Source organism: Schistocerca gregaria, chromosome 10 (assembly GCF_023897955.1).
Source record: "Schistocerca gregaria isolate iqSchGreg1 chromosome 10, iqSchGreg1.2, whole genome shotgun sequence".
NCBI lineage: Eukaryota > Metazoa > Arthropoda > Insecta > Orthoptera > Acrididae > Schistocerca > Schistocerca gregaria.
In genome coordinates this window covers 207,769,601-207,797,561 of record NC_064929.1, presented here as the reverse complement: position 1 = coordinate 207,797,561, position 27,961 = coordinate 207,769,601, and the positions used below count along the sequence as shown (strand labels likewise).

The 27,961-nt window shown below is 39.7% G+C and overlaps 1 protein-coding gene across 1 annotated transcript in view; it reads left to right on the top strand.

The window, feature by feature from the left end:
- Nucleotides 1-27,961, top strand: part of LOC126293486 (zinc finger protein 830) — a 45,679-nt gene that overhangs the window by 10,785 nt on the left and 6,933 nt on the right. Inside the window, exons 3-4 of the mRNA XM_049986739.1 lie at nt 16,844-17,178; nt 21,884-22,053. Of these exons, the coding sequence (XP_049842696.1) occupies nt 16,844-17,178; nt 21,884-22,053 (505 nt within the window). The remainder of the gene's footprint in view (nt 1-16,843; nt 17,179-21,883; nt 22,054-27,961) is intronic.

Genomic DNA, 27,961 nt, shown 5'->3' with positions numbered 1-27,961 from the left:
TGTTTCCTTAATAACACTATCCCAGTTGATGGAAGTGCATCCCAGAATCTCCATGTTGTTACAATTCATAGAATGACCACTACCAAGACAATGTACTGCAATAGCAGATTTCCTTGGCTGTTGTAAGCATATGTGACGCTTATGCTCAGTACACTGGTCCTTCACTGTGCTGTTAGTCTGACCAATACATGACATGCCACAACCACAAGAAAATGATAGAAACCAGCCTTAAGCAATCTGACATTATCCTTTATGGAACCTAAAAAGATCTAAACCTTAGAAGGTGGTCTAAACACTGAAGCCTATGACCTCTTTGCCCTATGAAGGGAGCATTTTGAACAGGATTGACTGTATTTTGTGGAAATATGTGAATTGTGTTTTTCAACTACTATCTAAGATTAAGGTCCTTTTAGGTTCCATGAAAGATGATGATCGTGGTTTGTGTAAGGTGAATTTGTGTTGTATTCCTAGCAGTGGTGCCATGTCATATATTGGTCAGACTATCATAACTTTGAGCATAAGCAACACACATGCTTAGAGTAGCTGAGCAATCAGCCATTGCAGAACTGTTGGCTCCAGTTATTTTATGGAATATAACAATACGGAGATTCTGACATGCACTTCCAGTTATAGAGATAGTGTTATTAAGGAAGCAGTCAAAAATTAAATTAGCAACTAATCTTGTAAATGTTGTTGTTGTTGTTGTCTTCAGTCCTGAGACTGGTTTGATGCAGCTCTCCATGCTACTCTGTCCTGTGCAAGCTGCTTCATCTCCCAATACCTACTGCAACCTACATCCTTCTGAATCTGCTTAGTGTACTTATCTCTCGGTCTCCCTCTACGATTTTTACCCTCCACGCTGCCCTCCAACGCTAAATTTGTGATCCCTTGATGCCTCAAAACATGTCCTACCAACCGATCCCTTCTTCTAGTCAAGTTGTGCCACAAACTTCTCTTCTCCCCAATCCTATTCAATACCTCCTCATTAGTTACGTGATCTATCCACCTTATCTTCAGTATTCTTCTGTAGCACCACATTTCGAAAGCTTCTATTCTCTTCTTGTCCAAACTAGTTATTGTCCATGTTTCACTTCCATACATGGCTACACTCCAAACAAATACTTTCAGAAACGACTTCCTGATACATAAATCTATATTCAATGTTAACAAATTTCTCTTCTTCAGAAACGCTTTCCTTGCCATTGCTAGTCTACATTTTATATCCTCTCTACTTCGACCATCATCAGTTATTTTACTTCCTAAATAGCAAAACTCCTTTACTACTTTAAGTGTCTCATTTCCTAATCTAATTCCCTCAGCATCACCCGATTTATTTTGACTACATTCCATTATCCTCGTTTTGCTTTTGTTGATGTTCATCTTATATCCTCCTTTCAAGACACTGTCCATTCCGTTCAACTGCTCTTCCAAGTCCTTTGCCGTCTCTGACAGAATTACAATGTCATCGGCGAACCTCAAAGTTTTTACTTCGTCTCCATGAATTTTAATACCTACTCCAAATTTTTCTTTTGTTTCCTTTACTGCTTGCTCAATATACAGATTGAATAACATCGGGGAGAGGCTACAACCCTGTCTCACTCCTTTCCCAACCACTGCTTCCCTTTCATGCCCCTCGACTTTTATGACTGCCATCTGGTTTCTGTACAAATTGTAAATAGCCTTTCGCTCCCTGTATTTTACCTCTGCCACCTTTAGAATTTGAAAAAGAGTATTCCAGTCAACATTGTCAAAAGCTTTCTCTAAGTCTACAAATGCTACAAACGTAGGTTTGCCTTTCCTTAATCTTTCTTCTAAGATAAGTCGTAAGGTCAGTATTGCCTCACGTGTTCCAACATTTCGACGGAATCCAAACTGATCCTCCCCGAGGTCCGCATATACCAGTTTTTCCATTCGTCTGTAAAGAATTCGCGTTAGTATTTTGCAACTGTGACTTATTAAACTGATAGTTCGGTAATTTTCACATCTGTCAGCACCTGCTTTCTTTGGGACTGGAATTATTATATTCTTCTTGAAGTCTGAGAGTATTTCGCCTGTCTCATACATCTTGCTCACCAGCTGGTAGAGTTTTGTCATGACTGGCTCTCCCAAGGCCGTCAGTAGTTCTAATGGAATGTTGTCTACTCCGGGGGCCTTGTTTCGACTCAGGTCTTTCAGTGCTCTGTCAAACTCTTCACGCAGTATCGTATCTCCCATTTCGTCTTCATCTACATCCTCTTCCATTTCCATAATATTGTCCTCAAGTACATCACCCTTGTATAAACCTTCTATATACTCCTTCCACCTTTCTGCCTTCCCTTCTTTGCTTAGAACTGGGTTGCCATCTGAGCTCTTGATATTCATACACGTGGTTCTCTTCTCTCCAACGGTCTCTTTAATTTTCCTGTAGGCAGTATCTATCTTACCCCTAGTGAGATAAGCTTCTACATCCTTACATTTGTCCTCCAGCCATCCCTGTTTAGCCATTTTGCACTTCCTGTTGATCTCATTTTTGAGACGTCTGTATTCCTTTTTGCCTGCTTCATTTACTGCATTTTTATATTTTCTCCTTTCATCAATTAAATTCAATATTTCTTCTGTTACCCAAGGATTTCTAGCAGCCCTCGTCTTTTTACCTACTTTATCCTCTGCTGCCTTCACTACTTCATCCCTCAGAGCTACCCATTCTTCTTCTACGGTATTTCTTTCCCCTATTCCTGTCAATTGACCCCTTATGCTCTCCCTGAAACTCTGTACAACCTCTGGTTCTTTCAGTTTATCCAGGTCCCATCTCCTTAAATTCCCACATTTTTGCAGTTTCTTCAGTTTTAATCTACAGGTCATAACCAATAGATTGTGGTCCGAGTCCACATCTGCCCCTGGAAATGTCTTACAACTTAAAACCTGGTTCCTAAATCTCTGTCTTACCATTATATAATCTATTTGATACCTTTTAGTATCTCCAGGGTTCTTCCACGTATACAACCTTCTTTCATGATTCTTAAACCAAGTGTTAGCTATGATTAAGTTGTGCTCAGTGCAAAATTCTACTAGGCGGCTTCCTCTTTCATTTCTTAGCCCCAATCCATATTCACCTACTATGTTTCCTTCTCTCCCTTTTCCTACTGCCGAATTCCAGTCACCCATTACTATTAAATTTTCGTCTCCCTTCACTATCTGAACAATTTCTTTTATTTCATCGTACATTTCTTCAATTTCTTCATCATCTGCAGAGCTAGTTGGCATTTAAACTTGTACTACTGTAGTAGGTGTGGGCTTCGTATCTATCTTGGCCACAATAATGCGTTCACTATGCTGTTTGTAGTAGCTTACCCGCATTCCTATTTTCCTATTCATTATTAAACCTACTCCTGCATTACCCCTATTTGATTTTGTGTTTATAACCCTGTAGTCACCTGACCAGAAGTCTTGTTCCTCCTGCCACTGAACTTCACTAATTCCCACTATATCTAACTTTAACCTATCCATTTCCCTTTTTAAATTTTCTAACCTACCTGCCCGATTAAGGGATCTGACATTCCACGCTCCGATCCGTAGAACGCCAGTTTTCTTTCTCCTGATAACGACATCCTCCTGAGTAGTCCCCGCCCGGAGATCCGAATGGGGGACTATTTTACCTCCGGAATATTTTACCCAAGAGGATGCCATCATCATTTAATCATACAGTAAAGCTGCATGTCCTCGGGAAAAATTACGGCTGTAGTTTCCCCTTGCTTTCAGCCGTTCGCAGTACCAGCACAGCAAGGCCGTTTTGGTTAATGTTGCAAGGCCAGATCAGTCAATCATCCAGACTGTTGCCCCTGCAACTACTGAAAAGGCTGCTGCCCCTCTTCAGGAACCACACGTTTGTCTGGCCTCTCAACAGATACCCCTCCGTTGTGGTTGCACCTACGGTACGGCCATCTGTATCGCTGAGGCACGCAAGCCTCCCCACCAACGGCAAGGTCCATGGTTCATGGGGGGGGATCTTGTAAATAGAGATAACTTATTGTCAGTGATCTTTGATAATGTGATAGCATTTGCATTTACTGTGTGTGTGTGTGTGTGTGTGTGTGTGTGTGTGTGTGTGTGTGTTTGTGTGTGTTAATCTTTCCTGAATTGCTCTGCAAACTGAGATTTTTAATTCCCTTCCACAGTGATTAGTTGCTGAAATTTTACCTTGCAAATTACAGGGCATGCACCTTTGGAAATATCAGTGATTGTTGACTATATCACCTGGCTACATTCTTGAAAGTTACTTCTGGAAGCTCATTTGCTCACTTTAGATGACCTAATACAATAGAAATGTGCAGTTCTCATGATAATGACATAATGTGCTGCCCAAAAGGCTTGGGGAACTAAACTGCTCCTAAATAGCTGAGGCATCAGCAGTGATCAGTTGCATGAGGATGCAGAAGGTAGCGGAAACTATTGCATTGAAGGCACATAATTTCTATCCACAAGACATGTGGACTGTAATTGAAAAACAGTCAGAGAGATCACTAAAGAATATGACACTATCAGATGAAAACTTCCATTCTGCATTAATATGCACACTGTGGTGCAACTTCATGACAGATTAAAACTGTATGCCAGGTAGAGAGAGATGCAAACTGTGATTTTTCTCTTTTATTGAAAATCTCATAACAGAACTTTCAGCCGACTTCAAAGATTCATTCTGTCAGCTTCTTTCTGCAGCTACGTCTGCAATCTGCAAACCATTATGAAGTGCAGGGAAGAGGATATTCCCCATTGTGCCATTCATTAGGTTGTCTTCCCACCCCATTCACATGTGGATGGTGATAAGGCATAATTGCTTAAATGGCACGTGTGTTCTAATTTGTGTGACGATGTCTTTGTGATGTGTAGGGGACGTACTGTATTCTTAGGATTTTGCAGGGCAGTTTGCGGTTGTCTTGAAGCCAATTCGTGTTTTTCAGCATCTCCGTGATGCTTTCACATGGGTCAAACAATCCTGTGACTATTCATGCTGCCGTTCTTTGCAGACATTTAGTATGGGTCGTCCACACTTGAGCAGTACCTTAAGATAGGTTGTATGAGTGTTTTGTAAGCCTCTACATCATACCTCCCAGGCTAGTAATAGTGAGTGGTGGAGGATACTTCTGGTACCATTAGCTGATCCCCCTTCCCTGCCCTTTTTGCGAATGAGACATGGGAAGAATGATTATCAGTAAGCCTCTTTATCAGCTCTAACACTTGAATATTCTCATTGATGTCATTTCGTGAAATGTTTTTGTGGGTGGAAGTAATATGTCATCCGACTCTTCCTGGAAAGTTCTCTCTTGAAATTTCAAAAGTAAACCTCCTAGTGATGCACAATGCTTCTCTTATATAATGTCTACCACTTCAATTTATTGAGCATCTCTGTAATACTCTGATGCTGAATAAATGATCCCATAAGCAATGTCCTCTGTAGACTGATTCCACTTAAAAATCCTACTAGCGAACCAAAGTCTGGTAACTGCCTTTCCTACGAGTGAGCCTGTGTGGTGATTCCATTTCAGATTTCTACACATTATAATCTTCAGCTACTGGTATGAATTGACTGACTGCAGTTGTAACTTGTTGATACTGTAGTCATACGATACTATGTTTTTGCAGTTTGTGAAGTTCACAATTTTACTTTCTGTACATTTAAAGCAAGTTGCCAGTCTTTGTTCTACTTTGAAATCTTATCCAGATCGGCCGTATATTTGTGTAGGTTCTTTTTTCCAGTTAGCACTTCATTGTGGATAGCTGCATCATCTGCAAAAAGTGTGATGTTACTATTAATACTGCCTCTAGGTCATTTATATATGACATGCATAGGAACAGCCTCTGCACACCTCCCTGAGCACACCTGAAGATACTTACTTCTATGTCTTGTCGATGAATCTCCATCCGAGATAACATGCTGCATTCTGCCTACCAAGAAATCCTCATTCCTGTCACAAATTTTACTTCATACTTGTCATGATTATACTTCCATTGATAAGCATTTCTGTGGTTTGGAGACAAAGGTTTTCTGAAGTAAAAAATTACTGCAGCCATCTGACTGCCTTGATTCATGACTCTCATGATGACTTGAGAAAAAAGCACATGTTGAGTTCCATTCAGTGGAGCAGTAGGCAAAATGAATCCTTCACATGTTTCATGACCCTTCTTTTGTAAACAATTAATGGTGTGGTTCAGTTTGGTTTTTTGTATGTTTTGTGACAATTTACTGTATGTGGAACATGTTACTAGGTTTGTTGATATGTTCATCAGTATTTTCTTATATTTTTTTTATAATGTAACAAAATTTGATAACTGTAACCCAACAACATAGAAATACTATGCACTCAGAAATTCATCTATGAAGAAGGAGTTGTCCAGTAGAAATCATTTCAATTTCTTTTAGAACTTGTGTTATCTACTAGCATCTGAACTCACAATGAAGGTGGTCATATATTTTCATGGCTTCACACACTGCTCATTTCTGTGCAAGAGTAAGATTTGAGCTTTGAATAGTGCAGACTTCTTGTTCCAAGTGTGATATATTGTGAGATGGTTGTTACTGTGACTGGTTTTTAAATTGTTGTAACCAAACAGTGGCAACTCTAGGTTGGAATATCAGCAATATTAGGAAAAGGATAACTTGCTAGAATAAAAATCATTACTAATGGCGACTGAAGACTTCTGGCAAAGAAGTCACTCTTGTTCTGCCAACAGTGTTGTCAAATAGGATGGAGGACCAGACAGAGCTTCAGGGCACTCTCTTGCCCATGGGGTGGCAAACTGCTCCCAAAAGGCTTGGGGAACTAAACTGCTCCTAAGTGGCTGAGGCATCAGCAGTGTTCAGTTGCATGAGGATGCAGAAGGCAGCGGAAACTATTGCATTGAAAACACATAATTTGTATCCACAGGACATATGGCCTGTAATTGAAAAATTGGTGTGATGATCTCTCCATTAACAAAGGACCCCGGAATGTTCCCCCATTTGGATCTCCTGTAGGAGACTGCCAAGCAGGAGGTGACCATGGGAAAAAAGACTGAATAAATAATGTAAGGGTAACATTCTGTGAGCCTGGGTGTGGAATGTCAGAAGTCTGAATGTGGTGGGGAAGCTAGAAAATCTGGAAAGGGAAATGCTAAGGCCCAGCCTAGATATAGTGGGAGTCAGTGAAGTGTAATCAAAGTAAGACAAGAATTTCTGGTTAGACAAGTGTAGGTCAATGTCAACAGCAGCAGAAAATGGTATAATGGAAGTAGAATTCATTATGAATAGGAAGGTAGGGCAGAGAGTAAGTTACTGTGAACAGTTCAGTGGCCAGGTTCTTCACATCAGAATCAACAGCAAACCAACAACTAAAAAAAAAAAAAAGTTCAGGTATCACAAGCTGTAGATGAAGAGACAAAAGGGAGGAAGTATACGAGGATATTGAATGGGTGATTTAGTACGCAAAGGGAGATGCAAATCTAATGTTTGTGGGGGATTGGAATGTGGTTGTTGCGGAGGCAGTAGAAGAAAGGATTGCGAGAGAATATGGGCTTGGTACTATAAATTGTAGAGGAGAAAGATTTATTTGAGCTCTGCAAAGAATATCAGTTAGTAATAGTGAATACTGTCTTCAAGAAGCACAAGAGGTGGCAGTATACATTGAAAAGGCCAGGGGGCATGGAAGGATTTCAGTTGGATTACATCATGCTCAGGCAGAGATTCTGAACACAGATGTTGGATTGTAAGGCATACCCAGGAACAGATGTAGCCTCAGATCACAATTTAGTAATGATGAAGAGTAGGCTGAAGGTTAAGAGACTAGTCAGGAAGAATAAATGCGCAAAGAAGTGGAATACAGAAGTCTGAAGAATGAAGAGATGTGTTTGAAGTTCTTTGAGGCTAAAAATACTCTAGTAGGCAGTTTAACTGAAGAGGAATGAATGTCTCTAAAGAGAACATCACAGAAGTTGGAGTGAAAAATGGACGTACTAGGGAGGTGTCTGCGAAGAATTTGTGGGTAACAGAAGAAATACTTCAGTTGATTGACAAAAGGAAGTACAGAAATGTTCAAGGAAATTCAGGAATAAAGAAAAACAATCACTCACTAATGAAATAGTGAAATAGATAGGAAGTGTAGGGAAGCTAAGACATTGTGTGTGGGGGGGGGGGGGGGGCATGGGGGGGGGGGGGATAAAAGAGAGAGAGAGAGAGACTGTTAGGCGGAGTGACTCAGCAAATGGAAAGGTGAAACAACCTTCGGCGGAATTGAAAAGAAGGATGGCAACATGGAAAGTGTAGTTTGAATTTCAATGTTGATGACATGATAGAAGAAGTAGTAGTAGTAGTAGTAGTCGTAGCAGTAGTAAACAGGGAAGAGCTAGGAGATACAGGATTAGAATCAGAATTTAAAAGAGCTTTTGAAGACTTTAAGATCAAATGAGACAGAAGAGATAAATAACATTCCATCAGAATTACTAAAATCCTTCAGGGAAGTGTCAACAAAACACTTATTCACATTAATGTGTAGAATGTATAAGACGCAATGTACCATCAGACTTTCGGAGAAACATCATCCACTAAATTCCGAAGATAGGAAGATCCAGCAGGTGCAAGAATTATCACATAATCAGCTTAAGAGCTCGTGCATCCAAGTTGCAGACAGGACAGGAATAATATTAAGAAGAATGTAAAGAAACTGAGGATCTGTTAGATGATGCTCAGTTTGGCTTAAGTGAAGGTAAAAGTATGAGTTCATATCTTGTGCGTGATAATGAAAGCAAACTGAAGAAAAATCAAGAAACATAGTTTTATAAGAGTGTAAGTCAGGGACATAGTCTTTCAGTCCTACTGTTCAGTCTATATATTTAAGAAGAAAAGACAGAAATAGAAGAAAGGTTCAAGAATAGGATTGAAATTCAAATGGAAGTATATCAATGAACTGAATTGCTGATGACATTGCTATCCTCCGTAAAGTGAAGACAAAATACAGGATCTGTTGAATGGAATGAACAGTTTAATGAGTTCAGAATATCAGAAATGAGAACAGTAAGAAACTGAGCATCAGAACTCAGGATCCCAAGTATATGAAGTTGAGGAATTCTGCTACCTACATAGTAAAACAACCCATGGTGGTTGGAGCAAGGAGGTCATAAAAAGCAGACTAGTAGTGGCAAAAAGGACATTCCTGGCCAAGAGAAGTCCAGCATTATCAAACATAGGCTTTAATATGAGGAAGAAATATTTGAGAATATATATTTGGAGCACAGTATTATGTGGTAGTGAAGTATGGACTGTGGGGAAACTGGAACAGAAAAGTGTTGATGCATTTGAGATGTGGTGCTACAGAAGAATTTTGAGAACTAATGGGACTGATAAGGTAATAAATGAGGAGGTTCTCCACAGAACTGACAAGGAAAGGAACATAGGGGGAACACTGGCAAGAAGAAGGGACGGGATTATAAGACATGTGTTTAGACATAAGGGAATAACTTCCATGGTACTGTAGGAAGCTCTAGAGGGTAAAAAGTGTGTAGGAAGACAGAGGTTGGAATACATCCAGTAGATATTGAGGACATTGAGTAAAAGTGCTACTCTCAGGTGAAGAGGTTGGCACAGGTCAGGTAATTCGTGGCGGACCACATGGAACCAGTCAGAAGGCTAATGACTCATAAAAAACTTAACAGCTGTATACAACTGCTCGTTTGATTAAAGATCTGCACCTAAAGACTGAGGATTTGCACAGGTAACTCCAATCTCCGAGAATGGAAAAAGAATAATACCCCAAAATAGAGACCCATATCACTGATGTCGATTTCCAGTAGCATTTTGGAACATACACTGTGTTTTGACATTGTGAATTGTCTCAGTTAAAATTGTCTGTTTAAAGGGAAGCAGCATGAATCCCAGACAATCTCCTAATTCCTCAGAGCTATAAGCTGTAGCTATAAATGTATTTCTCAGATGAAGTGGGCACTAGGAATTCTAATTACAGGCTTCACATTTTGCTAATCACTTTCTGGTTGCCAATATTGTAGTTAGAGAGCCAGTGTTGAGAACGGCAAACAACAGCATTAAATAAATAATAGGAACATTAACAATTATTCCACACGCCGCCCCACATGTTGGTATGCAGTCAGCAGGGATTCAGAAAATATTGTTCTTGTGAAACACAACAAGCTCTTTATTCTCACGAAGTAATGAGTGCTATCAAATGAGGACCTCAGAGCCATTCCATATTTTTAGATTTCCAAAAGGCTTTTGATATTGTTCATCACAGGGATCACCTAATGTGTGACTAGACTTTTAATTTCCTCTCAGAAAGATCACAGTGCGTAGTAACTGATGAAAAGTCATTGATTAAAACAGAAGCAATACCTGGCTTTTCCCAAGGAAGTGTTATAAAACCTCTGTTGTTCCTAATCAATATCAGTGATATAGGAGACAATCTGACTGACCCTCTTACATTGTATGCAAATGATGCTGTCATGCACCTTGTAGTAAAGTCTAATGAAGACCAAAACCAATTGGAAAATGATTTAGACAAAATATCTGTATGATACGAAAAGCAGCAAGTGGCCTTAAATAATGAAAAATGTGAGGTCGTTCACATGCATAATTTATTACACTTCTGTTAAATTTCATTAACATGATAAATCATATAAATTTAGTCTGCCAATTCAACAAAATACTTAGGAATTACAAATATGAACAAGTTCAATTGGAATAATCACATAAATTATGTTGTGGTGAAGGCAAACTAAAGACTGCATTTTATTGGCAGAACACACAGAAGGTGCAACAGGTCTACTAAAGACACTGCCTGCACTGTGGTCGTTTGTCCTGTGCTAGGGTATTGCTGAGCAGTAAGGGATTTTTCCCAGATAGTATTGACAGAGGGCATTGAAAAAGTCCAAAGAAGGACAACTTGTTTTGTATTATCGTGAAACTGATGAGATAGTGTCACAGATATGATGAGTGAGTTGGGGTGGCCGTCATTAAATTGAAGATGTTTTCAATTGCGGTGAGATCTTGTCACAAAATTTGAATTTCCAACATCCTCCTCTAGATGCTAAAATATTTTGTTGACACCTCCCTACATAGGGAGAAATGATCATTGCAACAAATTGATAGAAATCATAAAAGACACAGCAGGAATGAAGCATTCGTTTCTCCATGATGCTGTTAGAGAGTAGAATGATAGAGAAGTAGTGTGCCTCTGCTAGGCACTTGAGTGAGAGTTGCAGAGTTGTCATGTAAATGTGCAACTATAGCGATAATGAATTTGAGCTGTAAGCGAAACATTTACTTTTTTAAAAAAGTAATCATTATCAAATTTCATGACATTTCCATTTCTTTCACTCAGGTTTTTTAAGCACTGCAAATACTCATAATGTAACTAGGTTTCCAGAATAAACTGACAATTCCGCAGGATCATATTATATATTTTATTTGTGATTAGAGAACAGACTTGCGCCTACACATTGCTGAAGACTGATTGCAGTGTGCGAAAATTGAAGACAGACTGCAGACTAACTACAAATGACTGCACCTTGCCATGCTGGTACCTAAATGCATTTCAGTGGGTACCATCTCCGTGGAAATCAACTTTTTTGATATGAATAAGATAATTCTTACAGGGAAACAAATAATTTTTTATCCAAACAGAGTTTTAAAGTTAGTGGTGAAACTTACAAATTTCACTTTTTAGGGATCATTATTTAACTAATTTGTGTTCGTGATGGATCCCTATACTTGCAATTTACGAATTTATTAATAAAATGTGACAATTCAGTACTACTACAAACTATAGCTAACTTTTTTGATTAATGAGTAAATGTTTGAACAAAAAGTGTCTTCCCCAAAAATCAAGATTGTACATGGTTTAATAAAAAAAACCTATATCATAACAAAGCTAAAATATTCCTGATAAAACCTGTTACCATCATGCAAAAAATTTGGTAATGTTGTCCCTCCACATGTAGTAAGCTACAGTTCATTTTACTCCCAGTTGCACATTAAATGTTATCAGAGTTGACAGAAATTTCTCTCATGAAATATGAACTGTGTATTGTTCAGTGGCTTAATTAATGCGCTTTTATGAATGATTCATACAGTAATAATATGTGTATTGAAGCTAATTTCAGTGAGAACATAAACTGCTGAACAAAAATTTTGCTCTTTAGTTATTACATGTAATTTTGCAATTAGAGTGTTTGTCGAAAGGACTACACCAAATAAGCATTGATTTGAGAATAACATACAAGTGCACTGAAAAGTAATGTCTCTGAATCTGTATGTGAAGTCTCTTAAGGCTTTTTAAAGAAAACATTCTGTGTTTTTTCTTCACATGTACATATTCACAGCCCTCTGCTGCTAGAGGGCACCGAATTCTTGCATGTAGCTTGGCGGTGTGTAACTTAACTATGTCAGTGCACATGAAACAATGTGCTGTAAATCGAGTTTCGAATTTTAAGAGTTCATCCACACGCAGAGCATCCTCTCCTTCAGCGTGGCAATGCCAGAATACACACGAGTGGTGCAACAATCCGGCACCTTGGGTTTGAAGTGTTGATCGTCCTCCATACACTCCCAACTTTGTCCGATCTTATTGTCATCTGTTTCCAAACTTAAAGGACACCTTCAAGAACTTCAGTCTGATAGTGATGCTAAAGGACTCCTCTGAGGACTTCAGTCTGATAGTGATGAACCAGTGCAAGCAGAGGTGAGGCTGCGGCACCATCTCCACATTCAAACATTCTACAGTGACAGTGTCAAGAAACTGGTCTCTCATTGGGAGATTATACTGAGAAAGAAATATGTAGACATGAAGGATAAAGGTGTAGAAACTGAATAATATTTGTGTTATTGTGAAAGCTTTAACAGTTTTCTCATGAAAAAAATTGGAGGCATTAGTTTGCAGCATGCTCTTGTATTTCATTATACAGGGTGATTCAGAAAGAATACCACAACTTTAGGAATTTAAAACTCTGCAACGACAAAAGGCAGAGCTAAGCACTATCTGTCGGTGAATTAAGTGAGCTATAAAGTTTCATTTAGTTGCACATTTGTTCGCTTGATGCGCTGTTGACTGGGCATCAGCGTCAGTTGATGCTAAGATGGCGACTGCTCAACAGAAAGCTTTTTGTGTTATTGAGTACGGCAGAAGTGAATCGACGACAGTTGTTCAGCGTGCATTTCGAACGAAGTATGGTGTTAAACCTCCTGGTAGGTGGTGTATTAAACGTTGGTATAAACAGTTTACAGAGAATGGGTGTTTGTGCAAAGGGAAAAGTTCTGGACGGCCGAGAACGAGTGATGAAAATGTAGCACGCATCCAGCAAGCATTTGTTCGCAGCCCAGGAAAATCGACTCGCAGAGCTAGCAGAGAGCTGCAAATTCCACAATCAACTGTATGGAGGGTCCTACGAAAAAGGTTAGTTATGAAACCTTATCGTCTGAAATTGGTTCAAGCACTGTCTGCAGCTGATAAGATTAAAAGAATCGATTTCTGTGATTTTATCCTTGCTCAAATGGAAACAGATGAATCTTTCGTTTCAAAGATTGTGTTTAGTGATGAAGCAACTTCCCACACTAACGGGAAAGTCAACCGTCACAATGTCTGTATATGGGGCACTGAGAATCCGCGGGAAACAACTCAGTATGAATGTGACTCGCCTAAGGTGAACTTTTTCTGTGCCATTCCAGCCAATAAAGTTTTCGGTCCCTTTTTCTTCGAAGGTGCTACTGTAACTGGACTACAGTATCTGGAGATGTTAGAGAATTGGCTGTTCCCTCAGCTCGAACAAGAAGCACAACAATTCATATTTCAGCAGGATGGAGTGCCACCACATTGGCACTTATTTGTCCGTAACTACCTGAACGTCAAGTACCCGAGGCGATGGATCGGCCGCCAGGCAGCCCGTGACAGAGCACTTCATCACTGGCCTCCAAGAAGCCCTGATCTTACCCCCTGCGATTTTTTCTTTTGGGGGTATGTTAAGGATATGGTGTTTCGGTCACCTCTCCCAGCCACCATTGATGATTTGAAACGAGAAATAACAGCAGCTATCCAAACTGTTACGCCTGATATGCTACAGAGAGTGTGGAACGAGTTGGAGTATTGGGTTGATATTGCTCGAGTGTCTGGAGGGGGCCATATTGAACATCTCTGAACTTATTTTTGATGGAAAAAAAACCCTTTTTAAATACTCTTTGTAATGATGTATAACAGAAGGTTATATTATGTTTCTTTCATTAAATACACATTTTTAAAGTTGTGGTATTCTTTTTGAATCACCCTGTATTAATATAATAACAGTTGAGTTGGAACAATCATATCACAAGGAAAATTCATAATATTCAGGATGCGTTACTGGATGGTATGTTGCTGCAATTTGAAAGAAATTATAAGTGTATTACTATATTGGTTGCAAAGAAAATAAATGTTCTTACAGCTCTAATAATTCATTTGTTCAGCCATTGCAAAGATAGCAAAGACCAGAATTTTAGTGGCATAACAGAAATGAAGTGGGTTTTACTACCGGGTGAAGGTGTATGAGTGTTACTCCAAAATAAATGATTGATGATTTTTTTTAAACATCCATTTTATTTTCCACTTCTTTGATGTTTTTACAGTGTGTTGATATGCTTGGAGAGAAAACATGTCATTTTTTCACATAATGTCCTTCCCTTTCAACTGCCTTACGCCACAGTGCAATTGAGGCTTTATACCTGCATAGTAGAAGTTGAGAAAAGCATGTTGGAGCCACTGTTTAGCAGCCTTCACAAGGGAGTTTTCATCTTCAAACATCCTTCAGTCTGCTGGAGAGTTGGTAACCACACAGTGTCAGGTCAGGTCTGGAAGTTGTGTGTTGCATTGTGGTGGTGGTTTTCTCACTGATGTGTGTCCTCGCGTTATCATACGAAAGCAAAATGCCGTGCTTTTTGCCCTGTTGTTGAATATGACACATTTGAGTATGATGTTTTTTCTAAGAACTGCAATGTATATGTCAGAATTGATAGTGGTTCTGTATGACATGATTTCCACAAGCAACAGTCCTGAATCACCATTTTCCTACAAAGTGTCACTGCGTAATCACCATTTCCCTACAGTATTTCTTGTGTTATGTTGTCTGTAACATGTTTGCAAACAACTCCTATTCCAATTATGTCTTCACCAGTAAACCTCGATTCATTAAAGAACTGAACTCCCATGTATAAAATGTCTGATTACTGTAAAAATGAGTTAATGTGTTAAATGTATGACGTTAAGCATATAAAGGAGAAAAAAAAATTAGAATATGTTTGAAATTACACTTGCATTTTGTTGGAAAGTGCTAAGAACTCTTATTATGAAATACTAGATGAATATAGTCTTGGTAATTTGCACTCTGTTTTAAGCAAAAGCAAGTTTTTCATGCAACTTATTGTTTATGACATCACATCTCCTGAACTATGTGTTGTACAAAGATACGGTTTTGCAGATACAGTCTGTGTTATATGTGGTAACTATCTTCAAACTGTGTCGTGAATAGAGCTAGTACTTATTAAATAATAGATTAAAATGTCATACCTGATGCTTGCATTTTACTGCATGAGCAATAAACTTTTTTCCTTTCGTCATTTTATGGGGGATGGCAGTGACAAAAGGTTTCACAAAGATTTGAAATTAGGTCTCAAGTTTGTTGAAAGTCACCTAGTGCTCTCATTCTCAAATACTGGATGAACAAAGTCTCTCGGTATTTGTGCGCTGTCAGTTACGGTGCCTCAAGTCAAAAGCACAGTTTCTAACTATTTATCTATTTTATTTTCTGTGTCAAGAGCACCACACGTTAAAATCTAAATCTGGTAACAGTCAACTTTAATAAAATCTAAAGTTTAAATATAGTTTGCCCAATAGTCACCTACGCAAATGGTCTCATCCTAAGCTAGCTGTAAATCTAGTGGGATACAGCTTGTAGTGAAGTTTGGGCAGTCAGTAGGTGCTCATCTATGTGGACATTCCCAGAGTCGCATAGTGGTTCCCCGTCGGGCAAGGCTACACTCGCAATTTGAGACCGTAGTCCTCAGCCTGTTGAGAGCTTTCCATGTTGTGAAGGATTTATCATCTCCAGCTGCAAGTTCTTCCTTCAGCTCCAGGCAAGGATTTGTTGTTGCTTTCTTTCATAGGTGCAGTCTCCTCTCTTCGACAATAATGTCAACTAGCTCTGACGTAAAAAGGGAGCTCTTTCTGGTGTGAAGTCACCTGGGCTGTTGTCGGTGCTCGTGTAGAAGGTGACGATAATCTGTCTTCTGTATCTGCCTCTCCACCTCAGCAGCTACTAGCTGGTGGGAGCTATCTCTATGGGAGGGTAGATCTTCTCTGTCGACACGGGCCTCGGGCGTCCCGATATGATGCGGGATTACGTATTTGCGGCCACATCAGTGTGTTTAGTGTGGGTCGAATTCCTCCTCACACGTACTGCATATACAGCTGCCGAAAAACTGAGTGCAATGGCTGTTGTTTTACTGTGTTAAATTTTTAACACAACTTTAAGCCTTTTAATGAGTACATTATGACAGCATATTAAATTTTTGAATTTTGTCAATAGTTGTTGCCCTGGAAGCCAATAGATATGAAACCTGTGACTGATATCAAGCTCGAGCATAATCGTTTAGTAATATAGATTATCCAGTCTGTAAACTCAAAGTATCTTTTAAACAACAGCTGAATGATGTTCAATGGATAGCTGTTCATTTTCAGTGTTACACTTAATGTGCATTTCAAGTTGATTTTAGCCATTTGAGTTGAGGTATGTACCTCTATTGAAACTGTATTAGGACCTAATGATTGTGATTGTATCAGGTAATTTGTTTGTTCTTTCACAGGTATCTTGAAGAATGCCAGTGAAAGTCCACCAATAATAGTCAACAGCATTCCACCTGACTTTTTTGATGGATCAGCGCAGATGAAAACTGCCCCTGCCGCAACACTGCCTGAGAAAAAGACAGTACCGTCGAGGATTCTGTTGGTTGGAGGTGTGCCGTCGGATGACGAAGAGGAGGATGAGGTAGAAAATGGTGGTGATGAGGCTGTGTTGAAGACTAAGGAAGAGGAAGCCGAGACAGATGCGAAGGATGAGAAGGCTGCAAAAAATAGCAAAGTGGCTACAGAAGATGCCTTACCTGAAGGGTTTTTTGATGACCCTCTGTTGGATGCTAAGGTGAGCTAAATACAAATTTTGATTTTATTGCCTGGGGTTCACTGTTGTAAAACTTTTTTTATGTACATTATTATCACCTTCAACTGTTAAAACTACTTATTTGTAAAATCCACTATTCTAATTTTGGTCATTTAGTCATTTTGCAGTGGAGTACAGCATAACTACAAAAACGAATTGTATTTCAGCACCCCTGACGATGGTGACATGATCGATTATTAAAATGGTGGGCCCATAGTATACCAACCTCTGTGTGTGTGTGTGTGTGGGGGGGGGGTCGTTTTTTTTTTTTTTTTTTTTTTTTTTTTTTTTTTTTTTTTTTTTTTTTTTTTTTTAAAAAAACTTCGAATTAGTTAGCAAGAGACTCCCATAGGATATATGTTCTGTAGCGAATGATCTCTGACAATAGCAGACAAAATATGACCTTTGAATATTTTCCTCATACCAGCAGCCTCAATTGCCAGTAGACATTTAACACATCTTATGGTCTGCTATTATTTATGCAAAAGATGCCAACAACGGTAACAGTGAGTATAGTTTATGCTATTTTTGCTGTGTAAATTAGCATTGTTATTTTTTAAAGGGGACAAATTCTTTTAGTTGGCTACTTACCACCTGATTGTGGTGCTGACATACAAGTGGTATTTTAAATAAGGACATTTTTTTCAGAAGAAGAAAAATACTATATCATTAAAATAATTTTTGTCCATATTCTTAACACTTTTATCTACTTTCACACATAGTTTCCATAGTTGTTATAACTTTTGTCATACTGTTCAGCAAATTTTTAAATCCTGACATCAAATAAATCTGCCACCTGTGAAGAAACCCATTCAAAATCTACAGTTTGCTCTTTTTTGGCATTGTTGAATCGTTGACCAAATACTGAAACAAGTAAAAATCACTGGATGCGAGATCTGCACTGTGAAGCAGATGAGCCTGTTGTTTGTATCAAAAATATGTTATTAAACTGTATGCTTGCACATAACCGTGTGGCCTTGCATAGTCGTTAGCAACTTCGTACTGTAAGACAGTGGCCACACTGTTTGTTTTGTTTGGCACACTATATTTTCTTGCACTAAAAAATCAAATAACAGATCGTATCTGAGAGTCGGTGGATGAATGCGTTCCTGAACATTTTTAACTTCTACAGCTAAGCTCACCGACAGGTGAAACAGCTGCATTTCAGCAATCGTTTAGGATACTCCCTCTTATTCACAAATTAACCTTATTTAAAAAGTCTATTTGTGTTAGATGTTTTTAAAATTTTGCGTGTTCTGAAGCAGAAAATGTGAGTGAAGTGTCATTCTAATGTACACTGAAGTGACAAAAGTTGTGAGATACCTCCTAATATAATGTCGGACCTCCTTTTGCCTGATGAAGTTCAGCAGTTCAGTGTGGTGTGGACTCGACAAACCGTTGGAGTCCATTGTAGAAATGCTGAGCCTTACTGTCTGTATAACTGTCCATAATAGTACAAGAGTTGCTGTAAAGGATGTTGTGCATGAACTGACCTCTCAGTTATGTCCCGTAGGTGTTCGATGGTATTCATGTCGGGTGATCTGGGTGACCAAATCATTCACTCGAATTGTCCAGAATGTTCTTCAAACCAGTTGTGAACAATTATGCCTCAGTGACATAATAAAATAAATTTTCAGTATATCACTCTGATGCCACATAAAGGTCTTACTGTACAGTAATGACACACTCAAAGCATTAAACAGCGCAGCTGCATCAGATCACAGCCAACTGCTAGTTAGATTGCTAATTATCTCATTCTGCTAGCTCGAAATCTGGGTCATTTTCTTGCACAGATAATAGATTTTTTCTTACCTAGCACCCAGTTTATTTTATATTACTGTTGCTCACTTGAACATATGACAGCTCAACTTAGCAGTGGGTTAGCCGAAGCAATAATGAATGAATAAGTATGGGCTCAAAGATGTAAACAACATTGGAACAGTAGAAGACAATGTTATTTGACATCACAGCTTGACGATGTCTTGGAAGGAACAACGAGGAAGCCTTCTTGGTTACCCAAGCCTGCCAACCCAAAGTTTGGTACAGATTTATTGATGGCATCTTCATGATCTGGACTCTCAGTGAAGAAGAACTCCAGAATTTCCTCTCCAACCTCAACTCCTTTGGTTCCATCAGATTCACCTGTTCCTACTCCAAATCCCATGCCACTTTCCTTGATGTTGACCTCCATCTGTCCAATGGCCAGCTTCACACATCCGTCCACATCAAACCCACCAACAAGCAACAGTACCTCCATTATGACAGCTGCCACCCATTCCATATCAAACGGTCCCTTCCCTACAGCCTAGGCCTTCGTGGCAAACGAATCTGCTCCAGTCCTGAATCCCTGGACCATTACACCAACAACCTGAAAACAGCTTTCGCATCCCGCAACTACCCTCCCGACCTGGTACAGAAACAGATAACCAGAGCCACTTCCTCATCCCCTCAAACCCAGAACCTCTCACAGAAGAACCCCAAAAGTGCCCCACTTGTGACAGGATACTTCCCGGGACTGGATCAGACTGAATGTGGCTCTCCAGCAGGGATACGACTTCCTAAAATCCTGCCCCGAAATGAGATCCATCCTTCATGAAATCCTCCCCACTCCACCAAGAGTGTCTTTCTGCCGTCCACCTAACCTTCGTAACCTCTTGGTTCATCCCTATGAAATCCCCAAACCACCTTCCCTACCCTCTGGCTCCTACCCTTGCAACTGCACCCGGTGTAAAACCTGTCCTATGCACCCTCCCACCACCACCTACTCCAGTCCTGTAACCCGGAAGGTATACACGATCAAAGGGAGAGCCACGTGTGAAAGCACCCACGTGATTTACCAACTGACCTGCCTACACTGTGACGCTTTCTATGTGGGAATGACCAGCAACACAGGCAGACAGTGTTTGTTGGTAATGAGGATCACCCTGTGGCTAAACATGCCTTGGTGAATGGCCAGCACATCTTGGCACAGTTCGAGTTATCTGGATACTTCCCACCAACACCAACCTATCGGAACTCCGGAGATGGGAACTCGCCCTTCAGTATATCCTCTCTTCTCGATATCTGCCAGGCCTCAACCTCCGCTAATTTCAAGTTGCCGCCGCTCATACCTCACCTGTCTTTCAACAACTTCTTTGCCTCTGTACTTCCGCCTCGACTGACATCTCTGCCCTTACTCTTTGCCTTTAAATATGTCTGCTTGTGTCTGTGTATGTTCGGATGGATATGTGTGTGTGTGCGAGTGTACACCTGTCCTTTTTTCCCCCTAAGGGAAGTCTTTCCGCTCCCGGGATTGGAATGACTCCTTACCCTCTCCCTTAAAACCCACATCTTTTCGTCTTTCCCTCTCCTTCCCTCTTTCCTGAAGAAGCAACCGTCGGTTGCGAAAGCTAGAAATTCCGTGTGTGTGTTTTATTTATTGTGCCTATCTACCGGCGCTTTCCCGCTTGGTAAGTCTTGGAATCTTTGTTTTTAATATATTTTAAGCTCTTTGTATGTATCAAAACATGTGGTGTGTGGTAGAAATCATCTCAGTGAAAAATTTTAAGTATTCAGTGAAAACAATTTACGTGTGCAACAACAAGAAAGCAGTGGGAATGCATTTACATCTGTTGGACGAATTTTATGAAAACAAACACTTGAAACCGACATTTCACGTCAGTCACATGCAACGAAAATCTGTAACGCAACCATCTGTGTGTGGCGTGTTTATAATTATGTATTATTTATATTTTAGGACAATTAAGCTGTAAAAAACACACCACATGTCATAAAGAAAGCTTGTAAATCGTCTGAGGATGAATCACAATGATTCAAAACTGGTAACGGTAGCCTTTGAATAAAGAAACTGAAAGTAAATTTGTGGCTGGTTGCTGTCCTAACACCATCAACTCGAGCAGTATTCGAGAGTAGGTCACACTGGTATCATGTATGCAGTCTCTTTTATACATGAACCACACATTCCTCAAATTCTCCCAATAAACTGAAGTTGACCATTTGCCTTCCCTACTACAATCCCTATGTGCTTGTTCCTTTTTGTATATTTTGCAACTGAGACCGGGTAACAGTTACAGCGATTTAGTTATATAAATTTTACAATGTGTCAAACAATTTTTGTGCTTGTGAGCTTGATTCCTTTTGAATGTAACACAGACATATAATTGGTGAGTATGAGAACTAACTGTAACATTATGTCTGTAGAATATGTTATAATTTAACACTAACTTTCAAACTGGTGCAACATACGTGCCAATTTTGGAACTCCCTAGTAGGCTAAAACTCTGTGTCAGACCCAAACTGATTATTGGTGTTTTGCCTTTTGCTGCAATGCACTTTTAGACTGAGCTATTTGTGTATGAATATGAAAGTAGAGAAGAGAATCTGGTGGAATTGAAGCTGTGAAGGCAGGTCATGTGTCATAACTGGATTGCTCATTTAGTAAGACTGTTCCCCACAAAATAGCAAGTTATTGGTTTGAGTCCAAGTCTGGCATGCAGTTTTAATTGGACAAGAAGTTTCAGAAGTTTGAGACCTTATTCATCTGCGGATGAAGGCATCTTTTTATGTATGTGTTAACAGTGTAAAAGACAATGTTTCAAATTGTCTTTGATAAATTATTTTGTGTGTTGTCCAATGTTTTCTCAGTCTTTCTGTTTTCAATTTGATAGAACATGAATTTTGAATACAGGCTCGAAATGTGGAGTATAAAGACCCAGTGGAGGAGGAGTGGGAGAGGTTCCAGCGAGAGATTAAGGCGACGGAGAACATGTCTGCTGCCATTATAGCAGAGGACCAGGAGGCAGCGACTGCAGAGAGGCAGATAGATGAGATAGACGAGCAGATACGCAACTGGTCCAGGTATTGTGCCTATCCTCTTGTCTATAGTTTGTGTATTCTGAGGGTGTGTAGGGTGATTTTGCTGAATGGAGACTACCTACAGGAAACAATACCCAACAGGAAAAGGAGCAAAAAAGGTCATATGGCCACACGGCCTGAAGCACATTGTGTCTTCAGTACAGGGTAATTTCTAATCCATCGTGACTCTACAGCTCAGTGCAGTGCACAACATGCTACGAGACCTCTGTTAGACGAGTTCTTCAGATTTGGCCCCGCGGGCGTTTAAGCTTGTGTGGACATGTTGCAGCAGTGCCTGGCACAGATGTTTAGATGTGTAACATTGCAGTCAGTGTGTCACAGGCAACACATTGTTATAGTGGCTGCTCACCCACTATGGGGTTTGTGTGCACATCTTTCAAGTGCCCACATTGGCAGGAATCTAAAGGGTTGAGTTCCAGTGGCCAGGTGGACGATGCGATAAGCCCACTTCGTCTGATCCATTGGCCATGGTAGATGTTGTCAAGATGCCTCTGCATAGAAATTTATAAGTGAGCTGGAGCACCATCATGCAGTAGCCACATTACCCTTTGTGCCACCAAAGGCAATACTTACAGCAGGGAGGCAGAGAACCCCAGGAAGTGGAGATATGCATATCTTGTGACTGGTCCCACGAGGCTGTCGACAATAATCCCCAATCAGACGTTACGGCTGAACCAGTGCTGATGGTTCACTGCCACAGTAATGTAGGATTCTCCGTAGCCTGCAAGTTGGTGTTGTGAAGGTTGACCATACTGTCTCTTGCAACCTTTTCTGGGAATGGGATGGATGACAGGAAGCCGTGACCTGTGGGGGCATGCACGCTGAACTGGTAACAGAAACCATCACGGAGACAAGTCTGTAGATAAGGCCTGCATATGTTATAAATTGTATGGATGTTCTCAGTTATAATGTGGAACTGTCTACACGGTTTGTTGGCTTACACCATGTTTTCGGCCACCTTCATGTTGTCGACACAGAAGTCATATTCTGCAACTTTCAACACCTGTTCCTACAAGGCCCATGTACGTACTGGGCATATCAGTCTTTTATAGTTATCCACTCATGTAAACAAGACCATCTCACACAAATGGTGAAACTGTGTTGCAAATAGTGTATGCTGTGGTTACTTTCAATAGGGATACTTTTAGCAGCACGGCCATGCTGCTGCCCACTCGTGGCCACTTGCCTCTCTGCATAAACAGTCTGTGTTGGCCTGTTCCGGTCAGTATAGTCGGCCTTTGCCTCTCTGTGCTGCACTATGTGATATAGGTCCACACCAGAATGAGTCAGCAGTGGCAGTGAAGAGGATGATCCCTAGTACTGATGTCTTGATTGTGCCACCATTGTAAACAACATTATTTCCCTCTTGAGTCTGGAGCTAAAACACAAGTATTAGGGTGGTGCATAAGTTCATATTGTTTTTCCATAACCGTAATAAAGACTTCGAAAACTCACAACAGAAGCTTCAGACATCAATATTCTCCTTCACTATTTACAACAGTTTGCCAATGCTGCAGTAACTTTTCAGTTCCACGACTGTAGAAATCACATGGTTTTGAGTCGAAGGACTCGTCAAGCTCTGTTCAGAGTTCATTTTCATCCTGAAAGGAAGTTTCGTGAAGGTTGTTTGATGGAGAGCAGAAAAGGTGAAAATCTGAAGGCGCAAGATCAGGTGAATAAGGTGGATGCAGAGTGACTCCCCAACCCTATGCCTTTATAGTGTGTGTGGTGTTTTTTGTCAGTCTAACAGAATGCGGGCAGGCCTTATTGTGAAGTGGCATCACTTCGTGCAGTCTTCCTGGTCATTGTTCTTGGATTGCGTCTGCAAGATGTCTCAATTGTTGACAGTAAAATGTCAGTGGTGGTGATTACACCTCGGGGAAACAATTCGGAGTAGACCACACTATTGCTGTTCCACAGGATGTGTAACATTATCTTTTGTGGATGCGCACATAGATATATGGAGAGTTGCTGCCTTGTATGGGCTCAACCATTCCTCTCTCTTCCTTATGTTAGCATAAAGACACCATTTCTCATCACCAGTAACAACTCAGGACACGAATGGTCAGGGGGGTTTATGACCCAATTGATGGTGATCAAGTAGACATTTACATATTGCCATCCACCTGATTTTTGTGATACTGGCTTCGTACCTATACACCCAATTTTTGAACCTTCCCCATTGCACACAAATGTCACACAATGATGGAATAACATTTCATTGCATTATCCAATAAATGAGTACATTGATGTCGATCACTGTGGATTAATGCATTTAAATGATCTTCATCAGACCCTGAAGGTGTTCCTGAATATGGTGAATCACTAACGCCAAAACGGTCCTCCGTAGAACGAGAAAACCATTTTCTCATCATGCTCTATCCAATTGCAACATCTCCATACATGGCACAAATATTTCTGGCTGCCTCTGCTACTGTCACTCCCCTATTGAAAAACTGAAGAATATTTCGGAAATGTTCCGAATTCTCCATGTGGCATTCCATCTTCTAGCATCCATGGCTCCACTCGCTATATGTACACGGCTCCATTCGCTATATACGCTCCACAGTATGTAAACTCAAATAGCAATAGTGAACTACAAATAAAAAATGATAATCTATTAATAAACCTGTAGCAACCAGAGGTCAACATGCAAAACAAAAATGCTATGAACTTGTGCACCAACTTAATACAAACAGAAGATTTCTGCTTATTTGATATTATTCTTGTGTGTGCTTTCAATCACGAAAACCTTCACTTCTCAAAGATATTTTATCTCCATTGTGAAGTGTTCAGAAAAAAAGACTAAAATAATCTTCTCATCTTCGGGCGAAAATCTTAAGGAAGATCTGTGGTCCAGTACAAGATGAGATCTATGGAGAATGGAAGATCCAGCATAATTGTGAGCTGGATAAAATCTACAGTAAACCAAACATTGGAGGCCTGCTGAGAAGCTAGATGAAATCCACAAGGACTTCCTGCAAATTAGCATAGAGGGTGATGAGTGGTAACAGAAGGCACACAGCAGAATCCAGTGGAAGAAGAATCTTGTAGATGCATTTGGTCCTCTGGGTCTGATTGCATAAAATAAACTCTTCAGGTGTGTGGACCTCCCTTGGAATGCGTTTCAGAACATACGTCCATTTTCGTTCCTTATCCTCTCAAGGAGTGTTTGCTGCAGTTTGTTCCCATTTATGCAAATCACTCTGCATTTTCATACAAATAGCTCACATTTGATGATGATAATGATGGTGCTCTTGACATAAAACACAAACCACTTTTTTCCAATGTATTGAAAGGGAGGGGGGAGGGGAGGAGAGAGAGAGAGAGAGAGAGAGCTAGTTAGGTGTTGACAAGATTGAGCAATTTAAGACATTAATGTTGTGTAGCACAAATGTATCCATTTGAGAGAGACCCATAATATCTGAGAGATATTTATCTTAGGAATCACAAATTTTTCTTTTATCCAAAATCACAAAAATATGCATATTTCCATACTATGATTTATCAACATCATACAAAGAGAGATACAAATCCTAAAACATGTTGAAAAAGAAAATGATTGTGATCCTAAAATTGTTACTTGCCAGTATCATAGATACACTAGGCCTATACAATCCACTATACGTAAGGAAATAAAGCTGACAGGAGTATTACCAACAACACAAAAATTTATAGATACAGTGCTACATATCTAGGAATGATATTTCACACAACAAACACATTACTAAAATGTACTAACATTAAATTTGCATACTAGACATGACACAATCTTTGAACACTACTGAACTCTTGACAAACAAAAACAACCATATATTCAAATCCAGGCATATGTAAAATTCACTGTGAAATATGTGATAAATTATAGATAGGTGAAACTGGACATAATTTCAGTACTTGATATCGAGAATGACAGTAATCCAGCCAAAAAGGCCTCCTTGTGAACTAGACCACACACACACACACACACACACACACACACACACACACACACACACACACACACACACAATCACCGTCTCTGGCCGCCTCGGGCTCAGAAGACCAGCCATTTGTGCTGTTAATTAAAATTTTAGTGGCACATTTGTGTTGAATATATTTTAAAGGGTAACACATGCTAAAAAGAGCCAAGCTTCAAGGTTAGCTCTTCACATTTATTTTAGTTCTTTCATACATTACAAATTATGTAATAATGATGGCAAAAGGTATAATTATTGTTAAAAAAAGTACAAGTTAAGTTCGTCAGCAATTTCATAGGTAACTGACTCTTCTACGGAAAACTCAAAGTTCTTGATGGAACATATATTCAGCCAGGAAACTCACAAAACGTTTCATACACAGCAGTGAAATTTATAATTATGCATGCCAGAGATATTCAGCTGCTGTTGTGTTACCATGCCCTCATAAAAAATTTTGACAGCCAGTATTTTATATTAATTCAAACCATTAACTTTTCATGTTGATGTGTTTGCAGTACTTAACAGTAATGTTGCCGTTGGCTGAGTACCTCTTACGTCCTGTGCTTTGAATCTCTGCTGTCATTGGCAGTCAAGATCATGTGACATGAACCATGATTTGCTGACAAAGGTGCATTGCAGTCTCAATTTCAGTGCTCTGAAGCTACCGTGCTGTATTTGGTAGAACTCGTATTACACTTTCGGAAAATGAAAATATGCAGTGTACATGTTACTGTTGTTCAAAGATCTTTCCAGATTTATCTATGTATTTATATTTGCTATGTTTTGTTTCCTAAAAAGCTGGGAAGTTCTATGCTGGTGTATAAAACCTTTACCATTCAAAGGATTGAATCCTTCTGAATATGCTTGCTCATCTTTTGGTCTACCTCTACAATTTTTACCCCTCACACCTCCCTCCACTACTAAATTGGTGATCCCTTGATGTTTCAGAGTGGGTCCTGTCATCTAATCTCTTTGTCTAGTCAAGTTGTGCCACAAATTTCTTTTCTCCCCAGTTCCGTTTAGTACCTCCTAATTAGTTATGTATCTATCCACCTAATCTTCAGCAGTCTTCTGTAGCATCACATTTCAAAAGCTTCTATTCTCTTCTTGTCTTAATTGTTAACAATCCACATTTCACTTCTATGCATGGCTACAGTCAAGACACATACTTAGCAAACCTTGAAGTTTTTATTTCTTCTCCTTGATCTTTAATTCCTATTCCAGATTTTTCTTTTGGTTTCTTTACTGCTTGCTCAGTGTACAGATTGACTGACATTGGTGGTAGGCTACAATCCTTTTTCACCCCCATCTCAACTGCTGCTTCCCTTTCATGCCACTCGACTCCTATAACTACTGTCTGGGTTCCTTACAAGTTGTAAATAGCCTTCCATTCCCTATGTTTCACCTCTGCTATCTTTGGAATTTCAGAGAGTGTATTTCAGTCAACATTGTTAAAAGCTGTCTCCAAGTCTACAAATGCTAGAAATGTTGGTTTTGCCTTTTCTTAACCTATCTTCTTAGATAAGTTTCTGCCAATTTTTTCCATTCTTCTGTAAAGAATCCACATTAGCATATTGCAACTGTGGCATATTAACCTGATAGTTTGGTAATATTCACATTTGCCAGCACCTGCTTTCTTTGGAATTGGAATAATTACATTCTTCCTGAAGCCTGAGAGTATTTCACCTCTCTCGTACATCTTGCACGGCAGATGGAAGAGTTTTGTCATGGCTGGCTATCCTAAGGCTGTCAGTAGTCCTGACAGAATGTCATCTAGCCCTGGGTCCTTGTTTCAGTTTTGTAGGTCTTTCAGTGCTGTGTCTAATTCTTCTTGCAGTATCATATCTCCCTTCTCATCTTCATCTATATCCTTTTCCATTTCTGTAATATTGTCTTCAAGTTCATCTCCCTTGTACAGACCCTCTAAATAC